The sequence below is a fragment of the Patiria miniata genome, unplaced genomic scaffold, assembly GCF_015706575.1.
Source record: "Patiria miniata isolate m_02_andy unplaced genomic scaffold, ASM1570657v1 HiC_scaffold_3, whole genome shotgun sequence".
In the NCBI taxonomy this organism is placed as follows: Eukaryota; Metazoa; Echinodermata; class Asteroidea; order Valvatida; family Asterinidae; genus Patiria; species Patiria miniata.
In genome coordinates, this window is record NW_024037069.1 from 35917467 (window position 1) to 35943405 (window position 25939).

Here is a 25939-nt window from a genome sequence, read left to right on the forward strand (position 1 = left end):
GGGGGCGGACGATTATAAACACTGTATCACAAAATAATGTTCATATACCCCGAACCACGCTGGCTTTGTTCTATTTCGTATTTCGTGCAAAGGCGGACATTAGTACTAAGAAAAAATATATATTTTTGGTGTCGGAGCAGGGGGGGTTCACATTTTTTTCATGAATTTCTATGGGTTTTTTTGACAGAGCCGGGGGGGTCGAACACCCCCCCCCCCTGGATCCGCGCCTAGGAAAGTGAATATACGAGAAACATCTATCGAAACTTTCGGCCTACTTATCGTGAATATCGTGAAGGGACTAAACATCAGAAAGCATTTCTTCTCAATCACGATCATCAATGAGTGGAACATTTTTCCTGCTAAAGTTGTGAAGGCTAGATCAACTAACCTAGTCAAGAACAAGGATGTAGGGTCAAAAAAGCTTGAGCCTATTACTCATCAACCTCAGTGTACGTGTGTAAGTGTGTATTGTTCAAAGCAACTTCTATAGATGGAGGAGCCATATATTTAAAAGATGCTTGAAACGAGTTGAGTCTTTGAGCATACTAAACTCTCTTTTTTATGAGGTAAACAAATATATAAAAAAATTGACATTATGTCCAGAAACAGAACTGTCCCCCTTGCTTTAATTGTGTTAAGCACCGCCAGCAGGGATGGATTTGAAGACGTATAAGACCCCGTTCCCACTTGATCCACCAATTGGGGGATCTGATCCACCTTTTGCCAAATTGCCGGATCAGATCCCCCAATTGGTGGATCAGATCCGGCAATTGTGTGTAGTGGGAACGCTAACCGTTATAAGGTGGATCAGGATCAGATCCACCTTTTCTGATCCACCTCTGGACCAGGATACAGATCCCCCAATTGGTGGATCAGATCCGGCAATTGCCGGATCACGATCAGATGGGAACGCAAAAGGTGGATCTGATCCGGCAATTTGACCTGTTAACATCCGCCCGGTGCACGAGTGGCGCGAAAATGTTGCGGTCTCATGAACGAAGAAACACGTTTTCAGGCGTGTAGCTCATGTGAACATTTCCAGCGTATACAACATGCACAATAAACAACCGCTGAACTACGGGCTAGCACCGCGCATGCAAAAGCGCACGTGGTATCCTAAACTACACTATATAGGCCTTATTTTTGTTGCGTGTTCGTCCATTACTAAACCTTTTTCATTCCTGAAATTTACTTATTTTTCCATCCATAAATGACTCTGAGTCCGCACTCACCAAAAGACTTCACTTTGGCACAGAATCATGGAAAAGCTTACGAGTATGCGATGAGAATAGTGCCGATAACGCGGTACGTACGGAGGTGACAAATCTGAAGTATTGATTATAGAAAATTGGAAATTGATGTCGTAGTACATCTTGTGACCGTTTCTAACCAATGAGAATCTTCAGAACCAGGGAATCCCTTATCGATGCATTGGTTTCTGCCGTGATGTCACACAATGAGCGGCTCTGTTGGATTTCACCTGTTAATTTATGCACGCACGCATCCTCTACGGATCCGTGATTTATGTTGGTGAATTCGCGTAATTTTTGTCGGTGAATTCTGATAGTGCTATTTGAAAACTGACCCATCCTGGCCTAGCATGCAACCATGCAACAATGGCACTCCCACAGAGCGCGCGTAATTCCGAACTCAGTGACCTTTCGGACCCAACATTTCGTACGAAAAGGTGGATCAAGCATAAGTGGAAACGCGACTTGCGGTTTCCTTGCGGTAAGATAACGATCACACCAAAATGCTGGATCTTGATCCACCTTTTCCCAATTCAAGTGGGAACGCGGTGTAAGGCACCTAGAAGGGTCGTAACGAATTCAGAAATCAGAATTATATACCAGGGGCAGAACCATGTAAACAATGAAAAACAAGCAGAAGTAAGTTGAAATGGAGAGAATGCAACACTGGAGGTATGTGACCTTTACGACTTGCTGTTAATGCGGGCTGCTGTGTTCTGTAGTTTTTGTAATCGTGAAAGTTGTGTTTGGGGGTTTGGTGTTAAGTGGGTTGTAGAAGTCTAATAGAACTTGATGATGTAAGGACGTGGCATGAACACTAATTTCAGTGATTGATTAATGTGTAGGCTACTCTCCAAAAAGTTTCGCGAGTGGTCCCGTATAGATTTACAAATATCAGAAACACGGTTATGTACAGTACATATGAAAATGAACAGCGCCCCTAGCGTCAGATGCGGTCAAGCGTCTGACCCCCCCCCCCTTGCACTTTGTTGAATATACCCGTGAGTATTGGAAACACTGACTGCTAGGCCCCTTCTCAGTTTAGAAGAAATACAAGGGTAGACATTTTATTAAATTGAAACTCAAAAATGAAATTTCATTTCGGCAACAAAGCACTAACAATGCAAAACCCGTTACAAACTCTTTATTCAAAACCACCATTTTTTCAATCACGATTAAAATTCATCTTAACTTAATTTTAAGGACAGAGAAATCAGCTTTAAAACAAACGACACCACAAAATTCAAAACTTGGCGTGTTTTTATAATTATGGAATATTTTATCTCTTGATAACCCCGAAAGTTAACTCCTTAATAGCGTTGCCGTAAAATGTGTATGTCAGCATAACCCGAAACCCTTTTCATCAAATACAAGCACTAAAAAATATTCCAACACCTTTATAATCTTAATATATCTTTCTGTCAGGCCAACTATTTTTTTTCTACATTTCATCTTAACACGACATAAGCAACAACCAGTATTTCATAACTCAACCCACGTATTCCTCATACTTTTCGCCTTTCGTTTCTTTTTTTGTACGTGAAAATCCTTTAACTTTACTTACGACTAAAAACATTTCTAATTTTTTAACTGCTCAAAAACCGAAACCTAAACATTTTCATCACACAAAAACAAACAAATTTCAGCGTTTTCTTTTATCGAGAAAATTTCATTGTGAGGTGCAGAGGGAGCTTAATGTATGTAGAATAATTCGTAAATGACCATTAAAAATAAAATAAGTTTGAATTATTTTGTGATCAAACGGCACATATTTCCTTGAATTGGGTCCATTTTGCTCGTTGCTTAAGTTATCTCAGCTAATACTTTTGGCAGCTTTAACGTGACAAAACTGCATGCGTATAATTAAGCCCTCATTCCTGTATTGATACGCCAATAGCAAGGCCTAGTTGATTGCAAATATTCGCAATGTTTGTTTTCATAATAATTTTGAGGAAAATATCGAATGATTCCTTATTCTGCGGCATGTCTAGTTTGCCTAAACCGGACGGTCTAGCACCTTGACGTTGACCGTGGGTATGGTCTTGATGTTGGCCAGGTTGTTGCGGCGCCCGTCCACGAAGGTCTCAATGACACGGATTTTCTCCAAGTCAAACGGGTCCACGTCGTAAGGGTTGTCAGAGAGAATCACCAGGTCGGCCTTCTTGCCAGGCTTGATACTTCCTACCTTCTGGTCCAGGTGGAGCTGCCAGGCCGCGTTGACGGTGTAGGACTTGAGAACTTCGTGGATGGACACGCGGTACTCCGGGCCGTAAGGAGTGGTAGGGTCATCCCTGGTGCAACGGGTGATGGCTGTCTTCATGTTGGCGAAAGGGTTGGCGTCTCCGGGGAAGGTCGGATGATCCTGTGAAGATGAAGAATATGAATTTCCGATCATTGTTTCTACCGTTATATCTTGAAGTGACTCTTTAATATTGTATTTTAATCCCCAGAAAATCCGTTCCCCCAAGTTATGGCCAGCGGATCCTCCCCTCCATCCTTCTGATCTCCAAAATACAATTGCTGGTTTGAATTGAATTGTCTGACAGTGCTTTGTATGAATCAAGAACAAATATTATCAAATGTTGACATTTTGCGCTGATGCTCATGATGTTTTATGTTATTGGATTCAAAACGGCAGATACATTTAGTCCGGCAAGATACCTTCTTAAACATATCAGACTCGTCACTAAAACAAAAGAAGGCGTAGCGATCATATCAGTAAAAAGGTATCAGGGGTCTGTTCAAAGCCCTTTTGGGGGTAAATAAAGAGCCGCCATCTACCTGATGAATGGTCCAAGTAATGCCATTCTTGGTTGCCTCAGACAGCGGAGTCCAGCGGTTGACTCGCTCACCGAAGATGTCAGTCTTGTAGACCAAGGCGTAGAAGCGGAGATGGTCCACGAAGAAAGACAGTGCCAGATTGATCTTGCCAGCGCGTTCAATCTGGTCCACGGTCATCAGGCCAAGATGCTCCATGCGATGACGGTTGTTCTGATTCGGGAACTGGTTCAGGACCTAAAGGGAAAATGATAGCTGGATAGTGAGTGATTGAAATCGGTACCAGATTGATCTCTCTGTCCTTTTATCAACATTTTTTAAAAAGGGAGAGTCTCCTTGAATATGACAAACCGATAGAGTTTCGTAGTCTTCTGAAATGTCAGATTTCAGAACTGTAATTGGGAATGTGGTATTCAAGTCAATCACGGGTCAAGTCACAAGGCAATCGCAAGACAAAACACAAGGTGTGTCACCGGAAGGACATGGACAAAGTTGACAATGACAAAGGAATGTTTTTGTCACGCCCAGCTGATTTGCATAGCTTATCGCTTGACTTGCGAAGTCTTGTAAATAATTCACTTGCGAAAACCTGCGATGACTTGTGACTGACTTTTCAAAACTTCAATACAATTCTGCGGAGGAGTATTTACTTTAGTTTCACCACAAAGTATGGGTCTTTCCCTTTTATAGGAAATATCTTGATGTGCCAAATCATACTTCACTCACCTGCTCATACACCTTCAACACCTGTTCAGAGCTCCTCTCGCCGTGGCAGTGGATCGCCATCTGCTTCCCGTCCTGGTGATGTCTCTTGATGGTATCCAAGAGAGCATCGTCCTCCATGTTCAAGGTGCCGTAGCCAGGTGCCTTGGGGAACCCCAGGGTTTCAGTCAGCGGGGTGTACATGAAGGGTTCGCGGGTAGCGCATGTGCCGCAGTGCGGGGAGCCATCAGCAACCAACTTCAAGCCAGCTTCCCACAGACGGGAGCTGTAGTTGCCAACTCCCCCGTCGTAGTTTTTCACGGCGCTCCTGCCTTTCTTGGCTGGTGCGGGCTGAACGCGCCCCAGCTGGCTGCAGCATCTTACCTTCGGCGGAGGGGGAGCTGACTGGGGCTGATGCACCTCTTCGTCTGTCTGCGCATGGGTCATTTTGTACAGACCTGTCACATGATTTAGAAAAACTTTCCAATAAGTCAAAACTGTAATCTTGTCATCCATAAACATCGAAGCATTACGATAACCTCATGGCTTACAAATTATAGTGTCCTTGATTTAACGTGCCAACAGTAAGTAAGAAACATAAGTGAGTCAAAACAATTATTTCTGTCTATTACATAAACATTAAAGAGTGCCCGAGTTGATGAACCCTCGTATTGGGACCTTGGAATGTATGGAACCCGTTAAGGAATGGATATCTTAGTACAGGACAAGGTGCATGCGCGAATCGGTTCACGCCCGTATGGTATACGAAGTATACGCATGACAACCTTTCCCCGAATTTCTACAAACTGTGCGCAGCATCATGAGGGAACTCGGAACGGCAGCAACGGTGCTCAGATGACATTCTGTTTCATATGAATTATAATTATGTTCAATCCTCTACACTCTTGTTTACTGTTGAGGGGTATTAAAGCTGATTACTCACCCAGGCGGACAGGGAAGTCTGGAGCATCAGCACAAGTCTTGAGAATCGCATCCATCTCGGGAGAAGGCATGTAGGCCAGCTCAGTCACGGTGGTCAGCCCGGCTGAGGCGTAGGCTCTCCATTGATCATAGAAGCCCTGCATCATGAGCTCCTCGTCGGGAAGTGGGGCTCGACCCATGACCAGCATGATGGCCGGCTCCTCGAAGAGCTGCCCGGTGGGCCAGCCCTCGGCATCCAGGACCACGGTACCTCCAGATGGACTAGGGTAATTCTGGCCAATCTGTGGGGAAATGTGTACAGTTATAATACTTTGTAAAGATGGTACCGTTTTTGGCAAACTCTCCCTTGGTCCACGGGGCATTTTGGTCATAAGCCCCGTCTATCTTAGGTTTGTGTACTTTTCTCACACAGTTCATGTGACGAGTCTGACTGACTTACCGTGGTCACCTGATCACAAGTCGTGATCTAATTGGTCAATGCGCAATGTTTGATTGACAAGCACGGAAGGTCCATGTTGCTGGAAGGTTTCTAAACATGAACTATACGCAATTTCAGTTTTAGCTGCCATTTATAAACCTAGTCCCCTATTCAGATTGGAGTTCTGGAGTAGCGTGGAACTTAAAGTAGCCGCCCAATTAGATTTAAAAACGAAAGGAATAGAGTCCCATGTCAGCTAAACCCGAAATTTGGCTTTGTTTCAGAGTCAAAACTGACACTTTTCTGGCTCAAAATGAATATTCTGTCGGCAGACTGTTTCTGCTGGGTCATTTGATCCAGAAACATTGGCAAAAGTGTCGTGTTAACGAAGAAATGTGTCAATCCAGATAGAATTGTGGTTCATATCTAGCTGACCAGGGATTCTTGAGAGTATAAGATCGGTAATAGTCCAGGCAATATAAGGTTTGACCTCAAACAAATTGCAACAGAATTTTTTTCACCACAGTGCATTTCTATAAGGTCCCTAAAATGACATACTAAAAGTCCAAAAAAATCCAAGTGGTGGAAATATGCCTAATTTGCATAAATCCAAAATGGCCGCATATTTTAGGACTTTTACATTGATTTGGTCATATTTATCATACTAGATAGCTTCTTGAGGAACTTCAAACATTAATTTTAGTCCTTTTACATTGATTTCATCATTATTCTAGTCCTAGGTAAATTTCAAGATCCTTATGCTTCCCAAATTTGCCAAATGCGGTGTAATAATTTGCATAAATGCCATATATTAATTTGCATAAATTAAAGTTAAAATTATGGCTGTCATGTGTTGATATCACAATTAAATTTTTCCTAATAACTTCTAGTTCATTTATGTATACATAAATATCACACCACAGAGGTCTCTATATGGTCCCGAAAAGACTTAAAAAAGGAAAAATCCAAGTGGTGGAAATATGCTTAATTTGCATAAATTAAAAATAGCCACTAATTATATGATTTTCATATTGATTTGGCCATAACTCTCGTCCTACATTACTTTTTGGGGTACTTTAAACAACTTTATGTTTCCCAAATTTGCTAAATGCCGTATAATAATTTGCATAAATGCCGTATATTAATTTGCATAAATGCCGTATATTAATTTGCATAAATTAAAGTTAAAATTATGGCTGTCATGTGTGGACATGTCACAATTGAATTTTCACTAATAACTTCTAGTTCAGTTATGTATCACACCACAGAGCATCTCTATGTGGTCCCGAAAAAAAAAGTAAAAAAAAAATCCAAGTGCTGGAAATATGTCTAATTTGCATAAATTCAAAACGTCCACTAATTATTTGATTTTCATACTAATTTGGCCATAATTCTCCTACATTACTTTTTGGGGCACTTTAAACAATAATGTGATCATTTCGTTTTTGATGTTTGCAAATGCTGTATATTCCCTTTAAAGCACCCCAAAAGCAATGTAGGACGAGAATTATGGCAAAATCAATATAAAAATCATGTTTTTAAGTGGTCCTTGAATTTATGCAAATTAGGCATACTTCCACCACTTGGATTTTTTGGGACTATTTAGGGGCCTTATAGAAATGCAAATAACTGAACTTGGATTATCAGGGAAAATTGAATTGTGACATGTCCACACATGGCAGCCATAATTTTAACTTTAATTTATGCAAATTAATATATGGCATTTATGCAAATTAATATACGGCATATGAACAATTTGGGAAACTTGGGGATCTTGAAAGTTACCTAGGACTAGAAGAATGATGAAATCAATGTAAACGGACTAAAATTGTCGTATTAAGTACCTCAAAAAGCTATCGAGTATGAGAAATATGACCAAATCAATGTGAAATTCCTAAAATTTTCGGCCATTTTGGATTTATGCAAATTAGGCATATTTCCACCACTTTTCTTTTTTTTGGACTTTTAGTATGTCATTTTAGGGACCTTATAGAAATGCACTGTGGTGAAAAAAATTCTGTTGCAATTTGTTTGAGGTTCACTCAAAAAATGAAGTATCTTGCCTGGACTATAAGTGGAGGAGCAAATGGAGACAAAACATAGGTCACTTACAGGTGGCTCAGGCGCCGCAAGAGCGGGACTGTTGACCCAGGCCACGTGACCGCTCTGACCAACCACGACGATCGGAATGGTGGAGGAGAAGTTGGCATCCAGGAAGTCGGCGCTGAGAGTGGGCAGGTCGGAGATGAGCTCAGGGTCCCAGCCGAAGAAGATGGCCCAGTCCTTGTTGTTGGGATCTGCATCCAGCTCGCTGATTCTGTTCACCATGACGGTGTGAATGTCATCATAGCACCTGAAGTTTAGAAGGGGTAAAGTCAAATAGAATCCAGATTCCGGGTCAATCTGACATTGACTTTTTTTTAGTATAGTGCAAAATAGCTGAAAGTATGTGTCGCAAGACTACAATATCCAATTTTTTAAACGAGTCTGACATCTTGGTCTTTTGCCACAGTCTTTTGACTTTTCCTAGTCAATATGACCCGAAAGGCAGTCATCTGTGAGCTAGAAAAGTGTCATTTTGACCCCAAATAGAACGGTTTGCTGAAGTAGGTGTCGCAAGACTACAATATCCAATTTTGTAAACAATATGACATCATGGTCTTTTTGCCACAGCAGCGTGCCAAATGTCATAATGAAGCAGTAATGCGATGGCCTTCTCGATGATGACGTACGCTGGATCGTGCACATTCGCCATCCTTACCCCCCCCCCCACCACGCCCACAATAAAATCCTTTACCTGTAATTCAGGGCACTGATGTTGATGTACTGGCTCCGCATGAGGGCGCACTGTATAGCGTGCTGGTGGGGTTCGATGAAGCCCGGCATCAGGGTCTGTTGGTTCAGGAAGATGACCTGGGTGTCGGGTCCGGCGTGACGGAAGACCACATCGATGGAGCCCACGGCCAGGATGGTGTCCCCGCTGATCGCTACGGCCTCGGTCTTTGGCAGGGAGTCGGCACCGCGGGACCCCGGGTTGGCCTCGCTCCCCTCCATGGTGATGATGTCGCCCCCGTACAGGATGAGGTCGGCTGGCATGGCCGAGCCTTGTTTGTTGCAAAAAAAAATGATATCCAAACCATCATCTTAAAGACAGTGTTACAACGAACGTTGCTGGATTTTTCCTTCACGTTAATTCTTTCTGCACTCAGATTTGACCGGGAATTCCGGTCCTATTTAGCCTGACACTCTAGGCAGAGAAAACAAGTGTGTGTTTACAGTGACGCCTGAAAATTACCAAAGTAGGTAAGGAATTCTTTCATTTTGTAACTTTTTCATGTTTCTGTTGGTCCATTTTACTTATTTTGTTTACTTGTTTTGGGGTACCTTTGCAGGTAATGATTATACAACATTTGCTTTTGCGGTAATATTCAGAAATCGATGGATATGGGGTTAGTATTTCATGGCAAAATGTTGTTTCACTGACCTGTTAAAATTTTGTGTTTATAGATGACGTAAAATCCCCCCCCCCCCCCAAAAAAGTTCTCAACTTCTTGTAGTCTGGCTCCCTGACCCTACTTGAGACGAAACGGAGCAGTTTATAGACGTTTGGGAATTGTCTAGTCAGGGAACCAGATTAGCTGGCTTGCACCAGTTCACGGATGTGTAAGCGATTGCAAACAAAATGTGGACTAAATAAATTGGGGGCAATATTCGAAAAATGACGGGTTTTTTTCCTTACGATGGTCGACAGCACACCAGGTGCCATGATTTTACAGGATGCTTGAGACTATTATTCACTTACAGTCTAGCAGGGTATTTCATCATGATTTGGTAGTTTTGTTTTTTGATGTTTGCAAATGTTGTATATTGCTTTTAACAGTATGATGTTTTATTAACCTGATTTATTGTTTAGGCCTAACCAATGACACACAAAACCGTCGCATAGGGAAGACTTTTTATTTTCAAAATAAAGTTAATTTTAAATGTTTGGCCAAATGTGGCAATAAAACATTTTTAGGTTGGTAAAATGGCCTTAAAAATCAGCTAGGTTGGGTTTTATACAATAGAGCAGGTTTAAGGATGATTTAGAGTACCGTGTTGGTTCAGGGACCGTTTTTCTAACAATAAATTATTGACAAATTCTGATTTGACCTGCGCCGCTGGCTTACAATTCAATGTTTATGTCAACATTATGCCAAGCCCCTTAGTTAAATAAACCAACTTGAACTACAACCACTAAAAACTGGAACACATACGTGTGTGCCTTTGGGGGTTGCTGAGCTCTGCCAATTATTTGTCTCACTTGTGTGTGCATTTAAAGTGGATGATTTACAGGGACTTAAATCGTGGAGATTTGGAGTACGGTCTTTGTGACTCTGCGGGTACACGGCTCTGAGAAAAGTTTACTCTTGTTGATGGACATAAAAGGTTGACCGAAACGTCGAATTGATACCTCTGGTTCTTATCTTAACGGAATAGGATCATTGTGTATTTATCCCAAAAGTAACCTACCTAATTATTATCAAAACGTTTACTTGCATTGAAGATCGTCCTGGTACTAAACAACTCGTGAAATTAGAAGAAATGTAGAAATGTGGGTGATTTCCAACGATCAGTCATCGTGTTTATTGATCGAAGGGTTGTGCATGGTTTTCACTGTTTTCTTGCAAAGTGTAATATCCACTGAGCTAAAACTTAAGCAGGGTAGGTTTTGAACATTCTTCTTTGGATTCCCAGTGGTGTTATTAGTGGAAACGATTAATATACGTGAAAAGCAAATGATCCTATATATGCCTTTAAATCGCTCCTGTTGGTTTTACTTCACTTGGCCGATCCGCAAACCTCTTCCAAGTTGCACTCAATTCGCATGTAACATTCCATGTTGCATAGGCTAGATGGCTCATTGCGCTCAATGGTTGACGTAGCGGTTCTTTCCTCGCCTTCCACCGCGCGCTGTGACCCGGGCTCGAATCCCGCCTGGGCCAGTATGTGGCTTGGGTTCTCAGTCCCTACCTGATTCCGTGGGTTTTCCCCAGAATATATTCTGGGTTTTCCTCCCACCTCTAAAACTGTAATTTCTTCTCATTGTCTTCTCTCTAAGTTGGTGTGATGTTTCCCCTGGGATGCTTTAATAAACTCATATACAGATACAATGTATATAACTCATGAAAAAAAGTTCCGAAGAACTAGTAAGGAAACCCCTTGTGATTGGCTACCAATGCTTTAACGTCACATCGACAGGTGCCTACCTTTGGACATCCTGGATTTCGCTGTGAGCTGAGCTCTCTGCATGGTGACAGCGTTCTCTGGCAAAGTTTAGACAACAAACGACGCAAACAGACGGTGGGCCGTGTATGGAGGGTTTGTAGCAAGCGGCTCGCGACCAAGTTTCAACGGAGAAACCACAGTTGCAAGTGAGCTGTGCTTGAAGGGTAGCCCCGGGTTTTAAGCTCTCGCATCTGGCCCATGGGTGGGGCAAAAGGGTACCGCAGTGGCGCCTAAACCGGCGCTTCTTGCCATTACAATTATGAAACAAACACCCATAGGAAAGGATTTATCACATTCGTACCTATGTGACTTATTTAATTTTCCAAATCTGGCAATATTTCATCGTGATATTTTTTCACTTAAAATGTTAATGTGCCAATGATATACATCATGTTATTTTACTAACAAACCCTTTTCGAACATTCTTTGTATTTGTTCCACCTTATTTTGAACAAGGGGGTAACAGCAAAAAGAGGATTAGGCCTGCCAGTATTTTGGCGGTGGTTGGGCCCAATAAAGCGCCCAATGCTTACGACGTACCTGGACAAAACAAATCGCCAGATTTATTACAATGTCCTGGGGATTTTTTTTTTCAATTTTAAGTTTAGTTTACAAAAGCTGTTTTACGCAACAGCACTTGCCGGTGATCCTGTTATTATATGCCCCTGTGCACTTGGTACAGCATGTGTCAATAAAAACGCAGGATTCAAAGCGATTTTTTCTGATAAAATTATGCTACTGGTGTGCCAAATTTGATAAGGATTTGATTGTCCATAATTTCATCTTTGACAAGATTTTTGTTTGGTGGAATTTGGACTTTTGGCTTAAAAGTTATGACAAGTTTTGTGAAGCCCTTCTGAAGCGGGTTGGTCTGCGATTCAATGACGTACGACGTACGACGTACCTGGACAAAACAAATCGCCAGATTCATTACAATGTCCATGGGATTTTTTTCAATTTTAAGTTTAGTTTACAAAAGCTGTTTTAACGCAACAGCACTTGCCGGTGATCCTGTTATTATATGCCCCTGTGCACTTGGTAGTACGGTGTTCCCTAAAGAGCGAATCTAGGTGCACAATTTACCGTCGTTACCATCCGCCATCGTGCGATTTCCACGTCAATAAAAGGACTCCATAGCACTTCACAGGAAATCGGTTAGACACCCACAAACATCCATATATATATATGATTGATCCAACAGTGATCAATAGTCTGCATCAAGTGTGTATCATAATTTATGACAGACGCGACAGTGTTGTCATGATTTTCTTTACCATTTGTTCCCACTTCACATGCATGGTTGACTTTTGAAATCGAATCCCGATTGTGGTCTTTCAGCTGACCTCCTTTTTTGAAGCTATCAGCTTTCCTTGCCCTTCGTTTCTTTTTCTTTAATCCAAACAAAAAATTTGGTAAATCAACGCTCCATGCATGACCAAATAAAACTCGGGAAATTTCAAGGGAAAAGAACCGTCAAACCAGTTAAACAAGAACATGAAATAAATCTTCGCATTTAAACGTGTTGTTGTGCGAATATCCATGCCTCGATATATATGAACTATAATAACCCAAGAAACCATGCACTTAGACGCACCTATTGCCTTGCTTGAATTCTAGATGCATGCTCTGTGGTGCGATCTGAGGCTATTTCTGACTACTTTGTCCAATCTTTTAGAGGAAAACGACGCTGGTGTACGCAGTGCCTGCCTTTATTGCGACGCCACTGTAAAAATAAGATGGTTTCGTTTGGGAGGGGGGCATGGCCCCGTTGCCCCCCCCCCCATCCGCCCTTGTTGCACAAGACATTGCGTGCGAAAGACGAGTGAGGCCAACCTCGTCCCCAGTGCTTACTTTATTTCCAACCGCGTTTCCAATAGTAAACCCTGGATAGGAAACTTTCTTCCTGTAACCTGATTGGATACCGCAATTGGCTAGTAATGGATTTTTATCGTGTACTTGGTGCTATATATTCACAACGTGCAGTACGTGTTTTCGCGATCATTCGTCCACGCCTTCTCGAAAATACTAATTTCCTTTCCCAATTTGCTCATATTAATATGAAATATGATACTGCATGTTGTCTTGATAAGATCGTAACAGTTTGATTTCAAAAATCGTGTTTTCGTAACTCACGCCGTGCTCGCGCTGCTACGAATTGACTCTGTTTTTACCCCAGACACCGCATACAAAAACAAACGCTAATGTGTAACGCATATCCAGGCACCAGACTGTTCCTCATTTGCATACGTGTGCAAAAATCTTGCACATGCAAATGATCCAATACCAGGGTGAGAGAGCAGGTAGTGGTGGGCGCGTACTGCTCGACACCCTGGGGACGAGGTTGGAGTGAGGCGGCTTTGTATCCGCACTTCACTGTCAGTGTCAGTGTACTTTGTTACAAAAACCTGCCGTATAAGTGAGTTGAGTTGGATCCATGATACCGATGCGCACATGACATTTTTCACAAACAAAACCAAACATTCTGTGTATCTGTTCTACCTAGTTTTGAACAAGGGGGTAACAGCAAAAAGAGGATTAGGCCTGCCAGTATTTTGGCGGTGGTTGGGCTCAATAAAGCGCCCAAGGCTTACGACGTACCTGGACAAAACAAATCGCCAGATTTATTACAATGTCCAGGGGATTTTTTTTTCAATTTTAAGTTTAGTTTACAAAAGCTGTTTTACGCAACAACACTTGCCGGTTATCCTGTTATTATGCCCCTGTGCACTTGGTACAGCGTGTGTCAATAAAAACGCAGGATTCAAAGCGATTTTTTTCTGATAAAATTATGCTACTGGTGTGCCTAATTTGATAAGGATTTGTTTGTGCATAATTTCATCTTTGACAAGATTTTTGTTTGGTGGAATTTGGACTTTTGGTTCAAAAGTTATGACAAGTTTTGTGAAGCCCTTCTGAAGCGGGTTGGTCTGATTCAATGACCTTAACACAACGACCAGTTATGTACAATGCAGGTATGCATTGAAGACAATTAAACCAGAACAAAACTTTCTTTGAAACAACTGATGATAAGTATCACTTAAATTTAATAACTGGACTATCAATGTTTCAAAGCATCATGAATTATTGACTAACAACATTGATTGTGGACTAAAGGATTATGTAAGCCTAATCCTGCCACACATGTCACTTTCACCTGTACTGAATTCAAACCTTTCATTAGGTATGTGTGATTTCACAAATCAGACCAGCTTGGAATTTATAACCCTTCTTCAATGTACTCTATTTCTGGACAGGATTGTCCAAATGAGATGGGATTAAAAGCATAGTGAAGAGAAGGAAAGGTACTTTGAAAAGAAGGTTAACATGATGATGAATAGGGGTGGTTTATATTCTTAATATTTTTGTTTTTAATCCTGCGTTTTTATTGGCACACGCCGTAGTACGGTGTTCCCTAAAGAGCCAATGTAGGTGCACAATTTACCGTCGTTTCCATCCGCCATCGTGCGATTTCCACGGCAATAAAAGGACTCCATAGCACTTCACAGGAAATCGGTGAGACACCCACAAACATCCATATATATATTGTTGCGTTCCCGCAAATTGCGTAGTTTACTTCTTTCCACACCAATCCATTCCACTCCGTGCACAGCGTAATGCTTGCAGCGATCCTGTGTGCCCTCACACAGCGCGAAGCTTACCACGAAGTCTTAGACACACGTATAAGTGTGCAGCACATTCTACCTCATAATCACCTCCACTTCGGACTTACATGAGATTACACTTTCCACCGGAGGATTAGTCACGGTTGAGAGATTTTGAATAGACTCTCTTCCCTATAAAGGGCCACCACGCCCTGCACGCCTCAATACATTTTTCTGTGCCGGAGCGAGTCACACAGTGTATTACAGTTATACAGTGTATTTTCAGTCTGTTAAGGCATCCCAATGGATAGCACACAAGAAACAGATTTCTTAGAATTAATGGCTGGACCGTCGGACACAGTCGACGACTTGAACACCCAGCAGGTTACGGGCGGGAACCAACATGTTTCTTCGGTCAAACCGAAAGAAAAGACCCGTAAAACTAAGACCGTTTCTCGACAAGAATTTGTCGACGTAACGGAAAAGCTAGCCGTAATGGCAGAAGCTATTGAAAATATTCAAACGGCCATCCTCAGTCCACCTGCCGCAAAGCGGCCGCGCCTAGCGTCGGAGTCTGACTCTGATAATACAAGTGCCTCAAAGGCCATAGATGAACTGCTCAAAGAATCAGTTCTCGATTCAGAAAATACAGGCCAGGACGACCAGCTGTTAAACAATTTCGAACAGCTATACACAGAGGATGCCCCGACTGCTGCTGCAGTCAATGAAAAATTGGCTAAGGTCATTGATAAAATGGTGCGTAACAAGCTACCAGAAGATAAGGCTGCTGAAAAGCTTAAGGCCCTCCAACGACCAACCAATGTAAAAAATCTGGAATGTACACGAGTCAATCCAGAGGTCTGGAGCTCTTTGAAGCCGAAAACTCGGTCACAAGACATAAAGCTGCAAAAAGTGCAGCAAGCACTCATGAAAGGAGTGGTGCCTATCGTGGGCGTAATAAATTCGCTCATGACGCGGCTAAATGGGTCAGCTGCAGGTACTGATAATCTAGATGTTAAGGGTGAAATCACCAAACTGCTTGACGCGATAGCAGTGATCGGGCATGCCAACCACGAGCTCAATATGAGAAGACGTGAGTTAATTAAGCCTGACTTAAACAAACAGTTTTCTGGCCTGTGTTCATCACATGTTCCAGTAACTGGGCTCCTGTTTGGGGACAATTTACCGCAACAATGTAAAGACATCCAACAAACGAACAAAATTGGACAGAAAGTTGGATTCTCTACTGGATCGCGGGGGACCGACAACAAGGGTTCCCTACACAGAGGGAACTTGGCTAGTGCCGGCAGAAGACGCGGTAGCTATTTAAACTATCAGCGTTACAGCAAGCACCAGGGATCTCGGTGGAATCACAAACCGCAGCCATCAGCAGGAGCCAAAAAGTAGATTTGCCAAGCAAAAAACTGGTGAGTCATTGCATTGAAAATACATGTACCAAAATTGCAGGTAGATTAGCCTACTATGTAGCCAAATGGCGAACTGTAACCTCGGACAAATGGGTCTTAGAGGCAGTACAGCATTACTTTATAGAATTTGCCAAACAACCTGTCCAGTTGTATCAGCCGAAACAAATGGCGTTTTCTCAAAATGAGACTGACATTATTTCGGCAGAAATAATTAAGCTTCTTCAAAAAGGAGCAATTAGGCAAGTTACCCACATGGCTGGGGAGTTTATTTCTACAATTTTTGTTCGTCCAAAGAAGGACGGATCCTTTCGGCCGATTATCAATCTTCGAGAATTGAACAAATCAGTGGCCTATTACCATTTCAAAATGGAGACCATTCAGTTTGCACTGCAACTTATACGGCCTCAGTGCTTTATGGCATCAATCGACCTGAAAGATGCATATTTTGCCGTGCCCATTGCAAAAGAACATCGCAAGTATTTGCGATTTCAATGGCAGAACAAATTGTTCGAATTCACCTGTTTGCCATTTGGCTTAGCATGTGCCCCTAGAGTTTTCACAAAGATCATGAAACCTCTGATTGCCTCCTTAAGACAGAGAGGCCATGAGTCATGTGATTACATTGACGATTCATTGTTGCTAGGTTCAACCATTCACGAGTGTAGAACTAATGTTAAAGCTCGTCTGACCCTTACTAAAGAGCTAGGGTTTATTATCAATGCTCAGAAATCGATTCTAGAACCCACACAGACCATTCAGTTTCTTGGGTTTATTCTGAATTCTGTCAACATGACCATTGCGATTCCTGTCCTTAAAGTACGGAAAATCGTTACAGCCATTGATAATTTGATCACGATGCCACGCCCAAAAATACGGGACGTTGCACATGTGATAGGGCTTTTGGTGTCTTGCGAGATAGCCGTGCCATACGGTGCTTTATTCAGAAGATCCATTGAAGTGGATAAGAATGAGGCTTTATCTCTTAATGCCAACAATTTTGATGCAAGAATGTCTTTATCTGACAGAGCCAAGACAGATTTAAGTTGGTGGCATGCTAATTTACAGTATGCAAATGCCCCCATTCACAGAAATAACCCAAATTTCTTTGTTGAATGTGATGCATCCAAAAGTGGTTGGGGTGCTCAATGCAATGGTCAGGTATTAGGCGGACAATGGTCTGCCACAGAGATTGATTTCCATATCAATTATCTTGAGCTCAAGGCATGCTTTTTTGCTTTGCAGTCCCTTTTCAATAAACACAGGGACATCCATGTTCACCTAAAAACGGACAACACAACAGTTGTTTCGTATATTCAGTATTTTGGTGGCACACATTCCCCTCAGTTAAATGAACTTGCGAGGGAAATTTGGTTATGGTGCATGGCCAGAAAGATATGGCTATCTGTATCGTATTTGCCTGGGGTTGATAATGTGATGGCAGACTTTGCCTCACGCAATTTCCACGAAGATATAGAATGGAAATTACACCCAGACGTTTTCCGCAAAATTATTGCGAAATTCATGGTGCCTGACATTGACATGTTCGCGTCAAGATTGAATTATCAAATTCAGCCATATGTATCATGGCAACCTGATCCGGGTGCATTCAGTTATGATGCATTTACACTGGACTGGTCTGACTACAAAGTGTATGCATTTCCCCCATTCTGTCTAATTGGGAAAGTCTTGGCGAAAATTGAATTCGATGAATCAATCGCCATACTCATTGCCCCACGATGGCAAACACAAGTGTGGTTTCCAAAAATGTTGAAACTACTCACAAACAAGCCAGTTATTTTGCCTAAAAGGGCTGATATACTTTCGCTTCCTTCCTCAGGCAGACTCCATCCGTGGCAAGAGCGGCTACAACTGATGGCATGCCATTTGTCCGGGAAAACCTGCAACGTCAGGGAATTTCACAAGACGCTGCCGACATTATCATCGCCTCTTGGCGACCTGCAACCAAGAAATCTTACAGATCAGCGATCCAAAAGTGGATTTTATTCTGTGCTCGGGGACAAATTAATCCCGTTCGAGCACCTGTAACAGTTGTTCTTGATTGCCTAACTGAAGAATTTCATAAGGGTAACAGTTATAGCTCAGTGAATACCCTACGTAGTGCCATATCGGCAATCGTAGCTCCGATAGATGTGAGTCCTATTGGGTCACATCCATTGGTAAAAAGATTCATGACAGGTGTGTTTAATTTGAGACCTGCTATGCCAAGATATAATTTTACTTGGGACGTAAATATTGTTTTCAAGTACCTAAAAGAATTAGGTCCTGGAGAAAAGTTGCCTTTAAAAGGGCTTACAATGAAACTTGTTATGTTGATTGCATTGATTTCAGGACAAAGGTGTCAAACATTATCTTTGCTTGATTTAGATCAGGTCAATGTCACTCGAAGCAATGTGACTTTTGTTGTTACTAAGTTAACAAAGACCAGTAGAGTTGGCAGTAAGCCAATAAGTGTGGTGCTGTCAGAGTACCCGCACGATGAACACCTATGTGTTATAAAAACACTTAGAGAGTATCTGATTAAAACTAGAACTTTCCGAGGACGCGAAAGGAGTTTGTTTTTGAGTTATACTTCCCCTCACAAGCGTGTAGGGTCCGAGACAATTTCTCGTTGGATCAAGATGACACTGCAAGATGCAGGTATTGACATAGGTAGATTCAAGGCTCATAGTACTAGATCGGCTGCATGTAGTGCAGCTTTGCAAAGGGGAGTTCCCCTGGATGTCATAATGACTACTGCCCAATGGGCAAGGAGTAGTACTTTTGCTAAGTTTTATAATAAAACTATTGTACCAGCAAGTCAGAAGTTTGCTGACGCTGTTTTGAGTTGTGAAGCAAAATAGGCTTCGAATGTTTGTTTTCTGAATAAATATACAGAAACATCAGAAATGAATTGTTTATTGTACGACTCTTTTTTTTTTTGTCGTTTGTTTGCCCGTTGCATGCATGGGCTCTAAATTTCTCATGTAAGTCCGAAGTGGAGGTGATTATGAGGTAGAATTTAAAAATTAAACGAATGAAATGAAGTTTAATTAGAATTCTACCGATTAAATCACCGACACTGAAGGACTTACACCCTCCACAATTGGTATATGTACTGCTATCATGCATTCCCCACCCCTTTTATATGCACCGGGCATTTTCATAAAAATGTATTGAGGCGTGCAGGGCGTGGTGGCCCTTTATAGGGAAGAGAGTCTATTCAAAATCTCTCAACCGTGACTAATCCTCCGGTGGAAAGTGTAATCTCATGTAAGTCCTTCAGTGTCGGTGATTTAATCGGTAGAATTCTAATTAAACTTCATTTCATTCGTTTAATTTTTAAATTATACAGTACGCTATTGTATAGCGCGCAATGCATGTAGCTCTCACAGCTATTGAACATGTACCGCCATGGGACATGTACTTAGGACTTAGCCATTTTCCCTCCACCTTTCCCCGGAGTCGATGCGAATTCCCCTCACACACCTTACCTCGCATCTGACCCACATTGACCCGAAGCATTTAGCGAATGTGGCTCGCTAAAACCTACCCGTGTATTCACCCCTTAGTGACCCCGTACACCACAGCGAGTGTGTCCCGCTAACTCACTGGCCGAGACCTACGGTAGCTAGAGGTCAGGTTACGTCCTTCATCTCATAGTTTTACTCCATAGCATTAGTGTGTAGATTCTTACCTAGTCTAGAGACTTGTACACAAACCTATGTACCGAGAAGTTATTCCCTTTCCCTTTTCCTTGAGGATCAGTTCCCCGTAACGCACCCACGAGTGATCCTACTTCGCCCGCTAACCACTGCTCTCGGACTTTCTTCCACTAGAATGTCTAAGTCAGTCGTGTACGAATCTCCCATAGAGAACTTTCCCCATGCCTTTGTACACGGATGCATTATTCATAACTACTAGAATCCAATGCTCCCATTGGCTAAGACGCGCCCCCAAAAGTCTATATAAAGCGCGCAGAAATAGCAGTTCTGGTCATTGTTGTACTGGGCTCTTCCCCAGTAGATTCCTGACCTGGGTCCTTATTCACAAAGCACCCGTAAATGCTTGCGGGCGCGCAACTTCCCCGCAACCCTCACTTAAGCACTTGCGGGTTATTCACGAAGCCCCCTTAAATCTGCGTGTGCCCGTAAACCACCCGTAAATTTGCGGGACCTCCAGACGTCCCGCAAGCACACCACAACTTGCGTGGATCATCTCGATTGTCACAATGGCGGCACTCTTGGCATGTATTTTGGATCTACGAACTGATTTGACGTGCCGGTTCATCTTCCGTGACCGGTTGAACCAACTATAGGATGAGTTAAAAAGAAAGTGACCGAATTTGAAGAATGTGTTCAAAATATTTAGCGCGTTCCATTTTCATGGGCGTCAATCGGTGGGGGACAAGTCCTCCCCCCACTTTTTTTTTTTAAGTAGCGGATATCATATCGTTGCCCCCCCCCCCGCCCCCCCCCCCCCCCCCCCCCCCCACACACACACTTTTTCTATCCACGAATAAAAATTGTAGCCTACATAATGATTCTATAGTAGCTGATTCAATGACTCCAAACTCAAAAAAATGATGTTTAAAAGATGATCTTTTGCTCACAAAAGTGGTTTGAGTGCTCAGAAATTGCCTCGGATCGCACCACAGATTAAGCATGTAGAATCCAAAAAATTTCGGGGCCCACTCCATGCCGTAATAGGTATGTCCTCCACTTTTGGGAAGCGACTGCCGCCCTTTGTTTTTTTATGGGACGAAGTACATCTTATGGGATTTTAAGTGTGAACATTTCACCTAAATTGCACAGTCTAATCCGAAGTTATGTCTATTTCAATAAAACGATCACAAACTTGTTTACCACTCATCACGTGATGCAAACTGAACACCCATTGAGTACAATGAAACGTGGACTTTCCCACCTCCACTGAATGAACAAGAGCATGGGAAAGGATACAAAAATCACCATCAATATTTAAAAAAAATTAGAGCTAACTTGTTTCTTATATATTGAAAGCACACATTTTGACAGTGGTTTCTGTCTTGAGTTCAATTATTAAAGGGAACCTGCAAAAGGATTTGTATGACTTAAATAGATTTAAAACAGCTTTCTTGACATGTTACTATGACTTTCAATCTTCTTTTGTAGTAGTAAAAGGGAGAAATTTCAACATTTCAATTTTTATGCTATTGAAACTTTCCATATTCATGAGCCAAAGCGTGATGTCATTCAAAGCAGAACAGAAGTGTCTCTACAGCTTTGAGTACAAATATATGTCACAGGTTTATCTCAAGCATAGTCTGAGGACCTATGTCGGTTCGTTGTTAAATGACGGAACTTTGCTCAGAATGAAAATCACACAGATAGCAGAAATTAAAGTTGGTCCTTTCCTCTATGAACTCACTCTGTTATTATTTCATCAACACATCATAAATCATCAATGTCAACAGTGATTGGTCAAGAATCAATTATAAAAGAATCATCAAAATCCAAAATATCATGCGTGTGACTTTTCAGTGGTGTAACGTTTCAAACAACAATGCAATCCAAACAATGGGAAAATCTGAACAATTGCAACAAAAAGTTAATTGAAAAAAACCAAAAAATATCAAAGGATGTGAAAACAATAGGCAAAATCTCAGATCATCTGAATCCAAGGAAAGAATTTGCAAGTGTTCAAAGTCAACAAACTTCAAATTTTGTGAAAGTCAAAAGTCAACAAGTATGCAAAGGTTCAGCATGAATAAATACAACAAGCTCAATGAAGTCAAACCACTGAAACATCAACACAAGGAATTATAGCAAACATCAATGAATACATCGATAAAATACAACAAGGAGATTTTATACAATAGTATAAAATTATAAGATCTTAGCTGGGTCCAAAGCGTCGCGTTGGAACTCGTCTTGATTTGCCGATGCGGTGTCGTACTCGGATGGGGTCCAGGTAGAGCAGCAGCGTCCAGGCGAAGTCCAGCGAACGGTGGTCCAGACGGAGAGGGGTGGTGGTGAGAAGCAGGAACAGGCCGGGCGAAGAATCGAACCGGGTCGACTCCTCAAAGCGTGACCTGGGGACTCCGTGTTCTGTATCACAAAGCACGTTTGCAAATGATGCGAGGGAAAGTGTTAGGAACGTTTCTCACGAGAAAATGACTTAGTAAAGTCCGCAATCGTTCCTAGGCTAACTTATCAAAAGTGCTAAGGGTAGCACTCTAAGATATTCTCGCATCGAGGTCTTCTTCGCTTCTTATTTAGAACCAACTTTGTATTAAATTACTAACTACAAAAAACATTAAAAACTGAGATTACAAATAGTATAAAGTAAGCCAAAATAGTTTAACAACTAATAAAAACTAAAGTTTATGGTGTTCACCCAGAACATTATTCTAAGTCAGAAACAAGTTCGGAACAAGGAAGTGGTTTGTACATGTGCACGCTTGACACATGAGATTGGTCGTGTGGGGGCAAAGGGCATGATTGCTCACATATTCTCAACCGCAACCGGTCGTAAGACACACTAACTAATTAACTGAATGGGATGCGTAACAAAAACCTTAAACCAGTGGTCATCTCGAAGTAACGACAAACATAGTGTAAAGGGACTCAAAAACAAACCCTAGAACGAATGGAACTTACACGCACGTATTTTGTACATGTGTGTACACTGCAGAGAAAATAAAAGTTTCACAACTGCTCATGATCACTTGGACATGCACTCATGCAATGTTTTAGCCAAAAAGACAGTGTGCGTGTGGGCACTGACCCTACTCAAGGTCACCTAGGGGTACAATTACACAAGACACTCAATCCCGTGTCCGTGGTAACAGACTAGCAAGAAAATAGCACAGATGGTAAAGATCAGAACAGAATCAATGTGGCACAATGAATGAGGGATGGCAATAAACGGCCTCATCAACAGTTCACTTTAAAATCATGAACTGAAAACACTTCAACATAAGATTACAAGGAAATATAGAATACACGAATAACACTTGAAGCTAAAATGCAGAATTATCAGGTACAAGTTATATACAACTATCTAACTGACCGAGGCAGTTATTCTGAAATCAGGCAAGGATTCGGGTTACATGAAAATTGGTCAAAACCTTACGATCAATTCAGTGATAAAAACCTACATCGTATAACGGTAACGATAAGAATTGGAAAGTGAATAAAAGGATTATAGAGCAAATATCTACACTACAATAGAGATACAGCATACATAGTGAATCAAAATCTGGCAATCATATTATTAATGGCTGAAACTCATGCCGGATGTGAAGCTGTCTCGAAATTATCCATAGGCGGGACAATTCTTATGCTATCACAATCATCAAAATTATATACAAGTGGATTATACATAAATAAGAAAAACATCGGCTTACCTGTATCACAAAGCACGTTTGCAAATGATGCGAGGGAAAGTGTTAGGAACGTTTCTCACGAGAAAATGACTTATTAAAGTCCGCAATCGTTCCTAGGCTAACTTATCAAAAGTGCTAAGGGTAGCACTCTAAGATATTCTCGCATCGAGGTCTTCTTCGCTTCTGAAGAATTGAGGTGGAGCAGGGGTTTAAAAACCCCTACTGATCACGCGCTCGGACAGGTTTGGGAAAACTTTCCAATTGGTCAAAAAGCTAAAATAATGATATCATCTTCGGAAAAGCCAATCAGAAAAGGAGTAGTGGGCTAACATTCTTGAGGGAACGTGGCCAGCTTGAGATTGACCAATCTGGTCCTCCTTTTATGACTCAATGGTCAGCGTGATCGAACTTCCTTGAATTGAAACAATGGAAGCTGTGAACTTTGGAAGGAAAAACTTAGATCCGTGGAGTGACGCAATGTCTAAGATGTCCTTCTGAACAGGACGTGGTCAGCGCGGAGGAGGCCCGCTTACTAAGAATTCCAACCACACACCGTGGGAAAGGGACAAACAACTTGTCGGACCAAATTTTAAAATGGTTCCTAATTTAACAGGGTCCGACATATATATCACACTTGTTTCTATTTTCTTGCAGTAAGTTCCACTTTTTACTTGTTTATCATGTTAAACAGCTTGTTTGGACACTAGCAGTCGCCACTAGTTTTTTTCGAAGCTTTTTTTGTGGGTAACTTTGAAGGAGTTATGTTTGTACTGTTCATATGCACTTTTGACAAGGAGTTCCTTGTGCGTCAAAAGCAAAATAGCGCCCATTACATGCGATTGTTTTGATGAAAGGATTTGCTAACAATTGAAAAACTACCACTCTCTTGTCACTTCCAACGAAAACAAGTAAGACGATCCTGTATGTATTGTTGCGACACATAATAATGTGTAAGAGAACAAGATGGACTGAATTTCCACTGCATGTTTCCTTTAAAGTCTTGTTGGCATTTTAAAGTTTGTCTGTAATATGATTCTCACTATTAACTCAATAGCTTCCAATGACATTCAAGGACAGCTATAAAAATGGGCTACGTTTGTAACACATGCATAACTTCTGAAAGCATTGGTAAATTTTAGTGATTCATTTTTTTCTTTAAATGAGTGGAAGAACATGCTCTTAAAGACATGCTTGATTGGTGTTGATTGTTTGCTAAGAAAACAAAGGCAAGTTAATCTTTAATCGAATCTGCCTGTAATTTTTACAACGAGCAAGTTCTCTAAAATGGGATAAAATGTCTTGGTATTAAGTTCAACCAATTAGTTGCGGGTGCCCGCAACATGCGGGTCCACTAAGGGAACTCTAAGGGTGCTTTGTGAATACCACTTAACGCAAGTCTTACGTGCCCTTAACATCCACTTACGGGTCCCCGCAACGCAAACATTTACGGATGCTTTGTGAATAAGGACCCTGAGCTCTGACCTACACAGAGCTCCCGCATATGACGCATTAGATTGTTGCTCTGGGCTCTTGGTGCTTATTCACAAAGCACCCGTAAATGTTTGCGTTGCGGGGACCCGTAAGTGGATGTTAAGGGCACGTAAGACTTGCGTTAAGTGGTATTCACGAAGCACCCTTAGAGTTCCCTTAGTGGACCCGCATGTTGCGGGCACCCGCAACTAATTGGTTGAACATTAAAAAAACACATGCCAAGACATTTTATCCCATTTCAGAGTTCTTGCTCGTAGAGTCGATTAAAGATTAACTTGTCTTTGTTTTCTAAGCAAACAATCAACACCAATCAAGCATGTCTTTAAGAGCATGTTCTTCCACTCATTTAAAGAAAAAAAATGAATCACAAAAATGTACCAATGCTTTCAGAAGTTATGCATGTGTTACAAACGTAGCCCATTTTTATAGCTGTCCTTGAATGTCATTGGAAGCTATTGAGTTTAGTGAGAATCATATTACAGACAAACTTTAAAATGCCAACAAGACTTTAAAGGAAACATGCAGTGGAAATTCAGCTCATCTTGTTCTCTTGCACATTATGTGTTGCAACAATACATACAAGATCGTAAAACTTGTTTTCGTTGGAAGTGACAAGAAAGTGGTAGTTTTTCAATTGTTAGCAAATCCTTTCATCAATACAATCGCATGTAAGGCCCCCCAAAAAAGTCTCCGGT

At 41.6% G+C, this 25939-nt stretch overlaps 2 protein-coding genes and 1 long non-coding RNA gene across 4 annotated transcripts; 1 reads left to right on the plus strand and 2 right to left on the minus strand.

Annotated features, from left to right (window-relative positions):
* Nucleotides 1-2366: 2366 nt before the first annotated feature.
* On the minus strand, nt 2367-12093 carry LOC119737518 (putative amidohydrolase YtcJ). The gene is made up of 7 exons (XM_038211941.1): nt 11340-12093; nt 8888-9194; nt 8203-8443; nt 5674-5953; nt 4755-5188; nt 4032-4265; nt 2367-3612 (listed from the first exon to the last, which is right to left on the minus strand). The coding sequence occupies exons 1-7, from the start codon at nt 11380-11382 to the stop codon at nt 3247-3249; spliced, it is 1905 nt and encodes a 634-aa protein (XP_038067869.1). The 5' UTR covers nt 11383-12093; the 3' UTR covers nt 2367-3246.
* Nucleotides 12094-15225: 3132 nt separating this feature from the next.
* Nucleotides 15226-18317, plus strand: LOC119737519. Of its 2 annotated transcripts, none has more exons than XM_038211943.1 (2): nt 15226-16387; nt 18229-18317. In XM_038211943.1, the coding sequence occupies exon 1, from the start codon at nt 15264-15266 to the stop codon at nt 16365-16367; it is 1104 nt and encodes a 367-aa protein (XP_038067871.1). In that variant the 5' UTR covers nt 15226-15263; the 3' UTR covers nt 16368-16387; nt 18229-18317. The 2 variants fall into 2 exon arrangements, with proteins under 2 accessions (XP_038067871.1, XP_038067870.1); XM_038211942.1 differs by having other exon boundaries at nt 18225-18312.
* A 3445-nt stretch (nt 18318-21762) lies between these two features.
* On the minus strand, nt 21763-24376 carry LOC119738182. Its single transcript, XR_005272438.1, has 2 exons — nt 23775-24376; nt 21763-22473 (listed from the first exon to the last, which is right to left on the minus strand). It is a non-coding gene; the product is annotated as an uncharacterized LOC119738182 (long non-coding RNA).
* Nucleotides 24377-25939: the final 1563 nt, after the last annotated feature.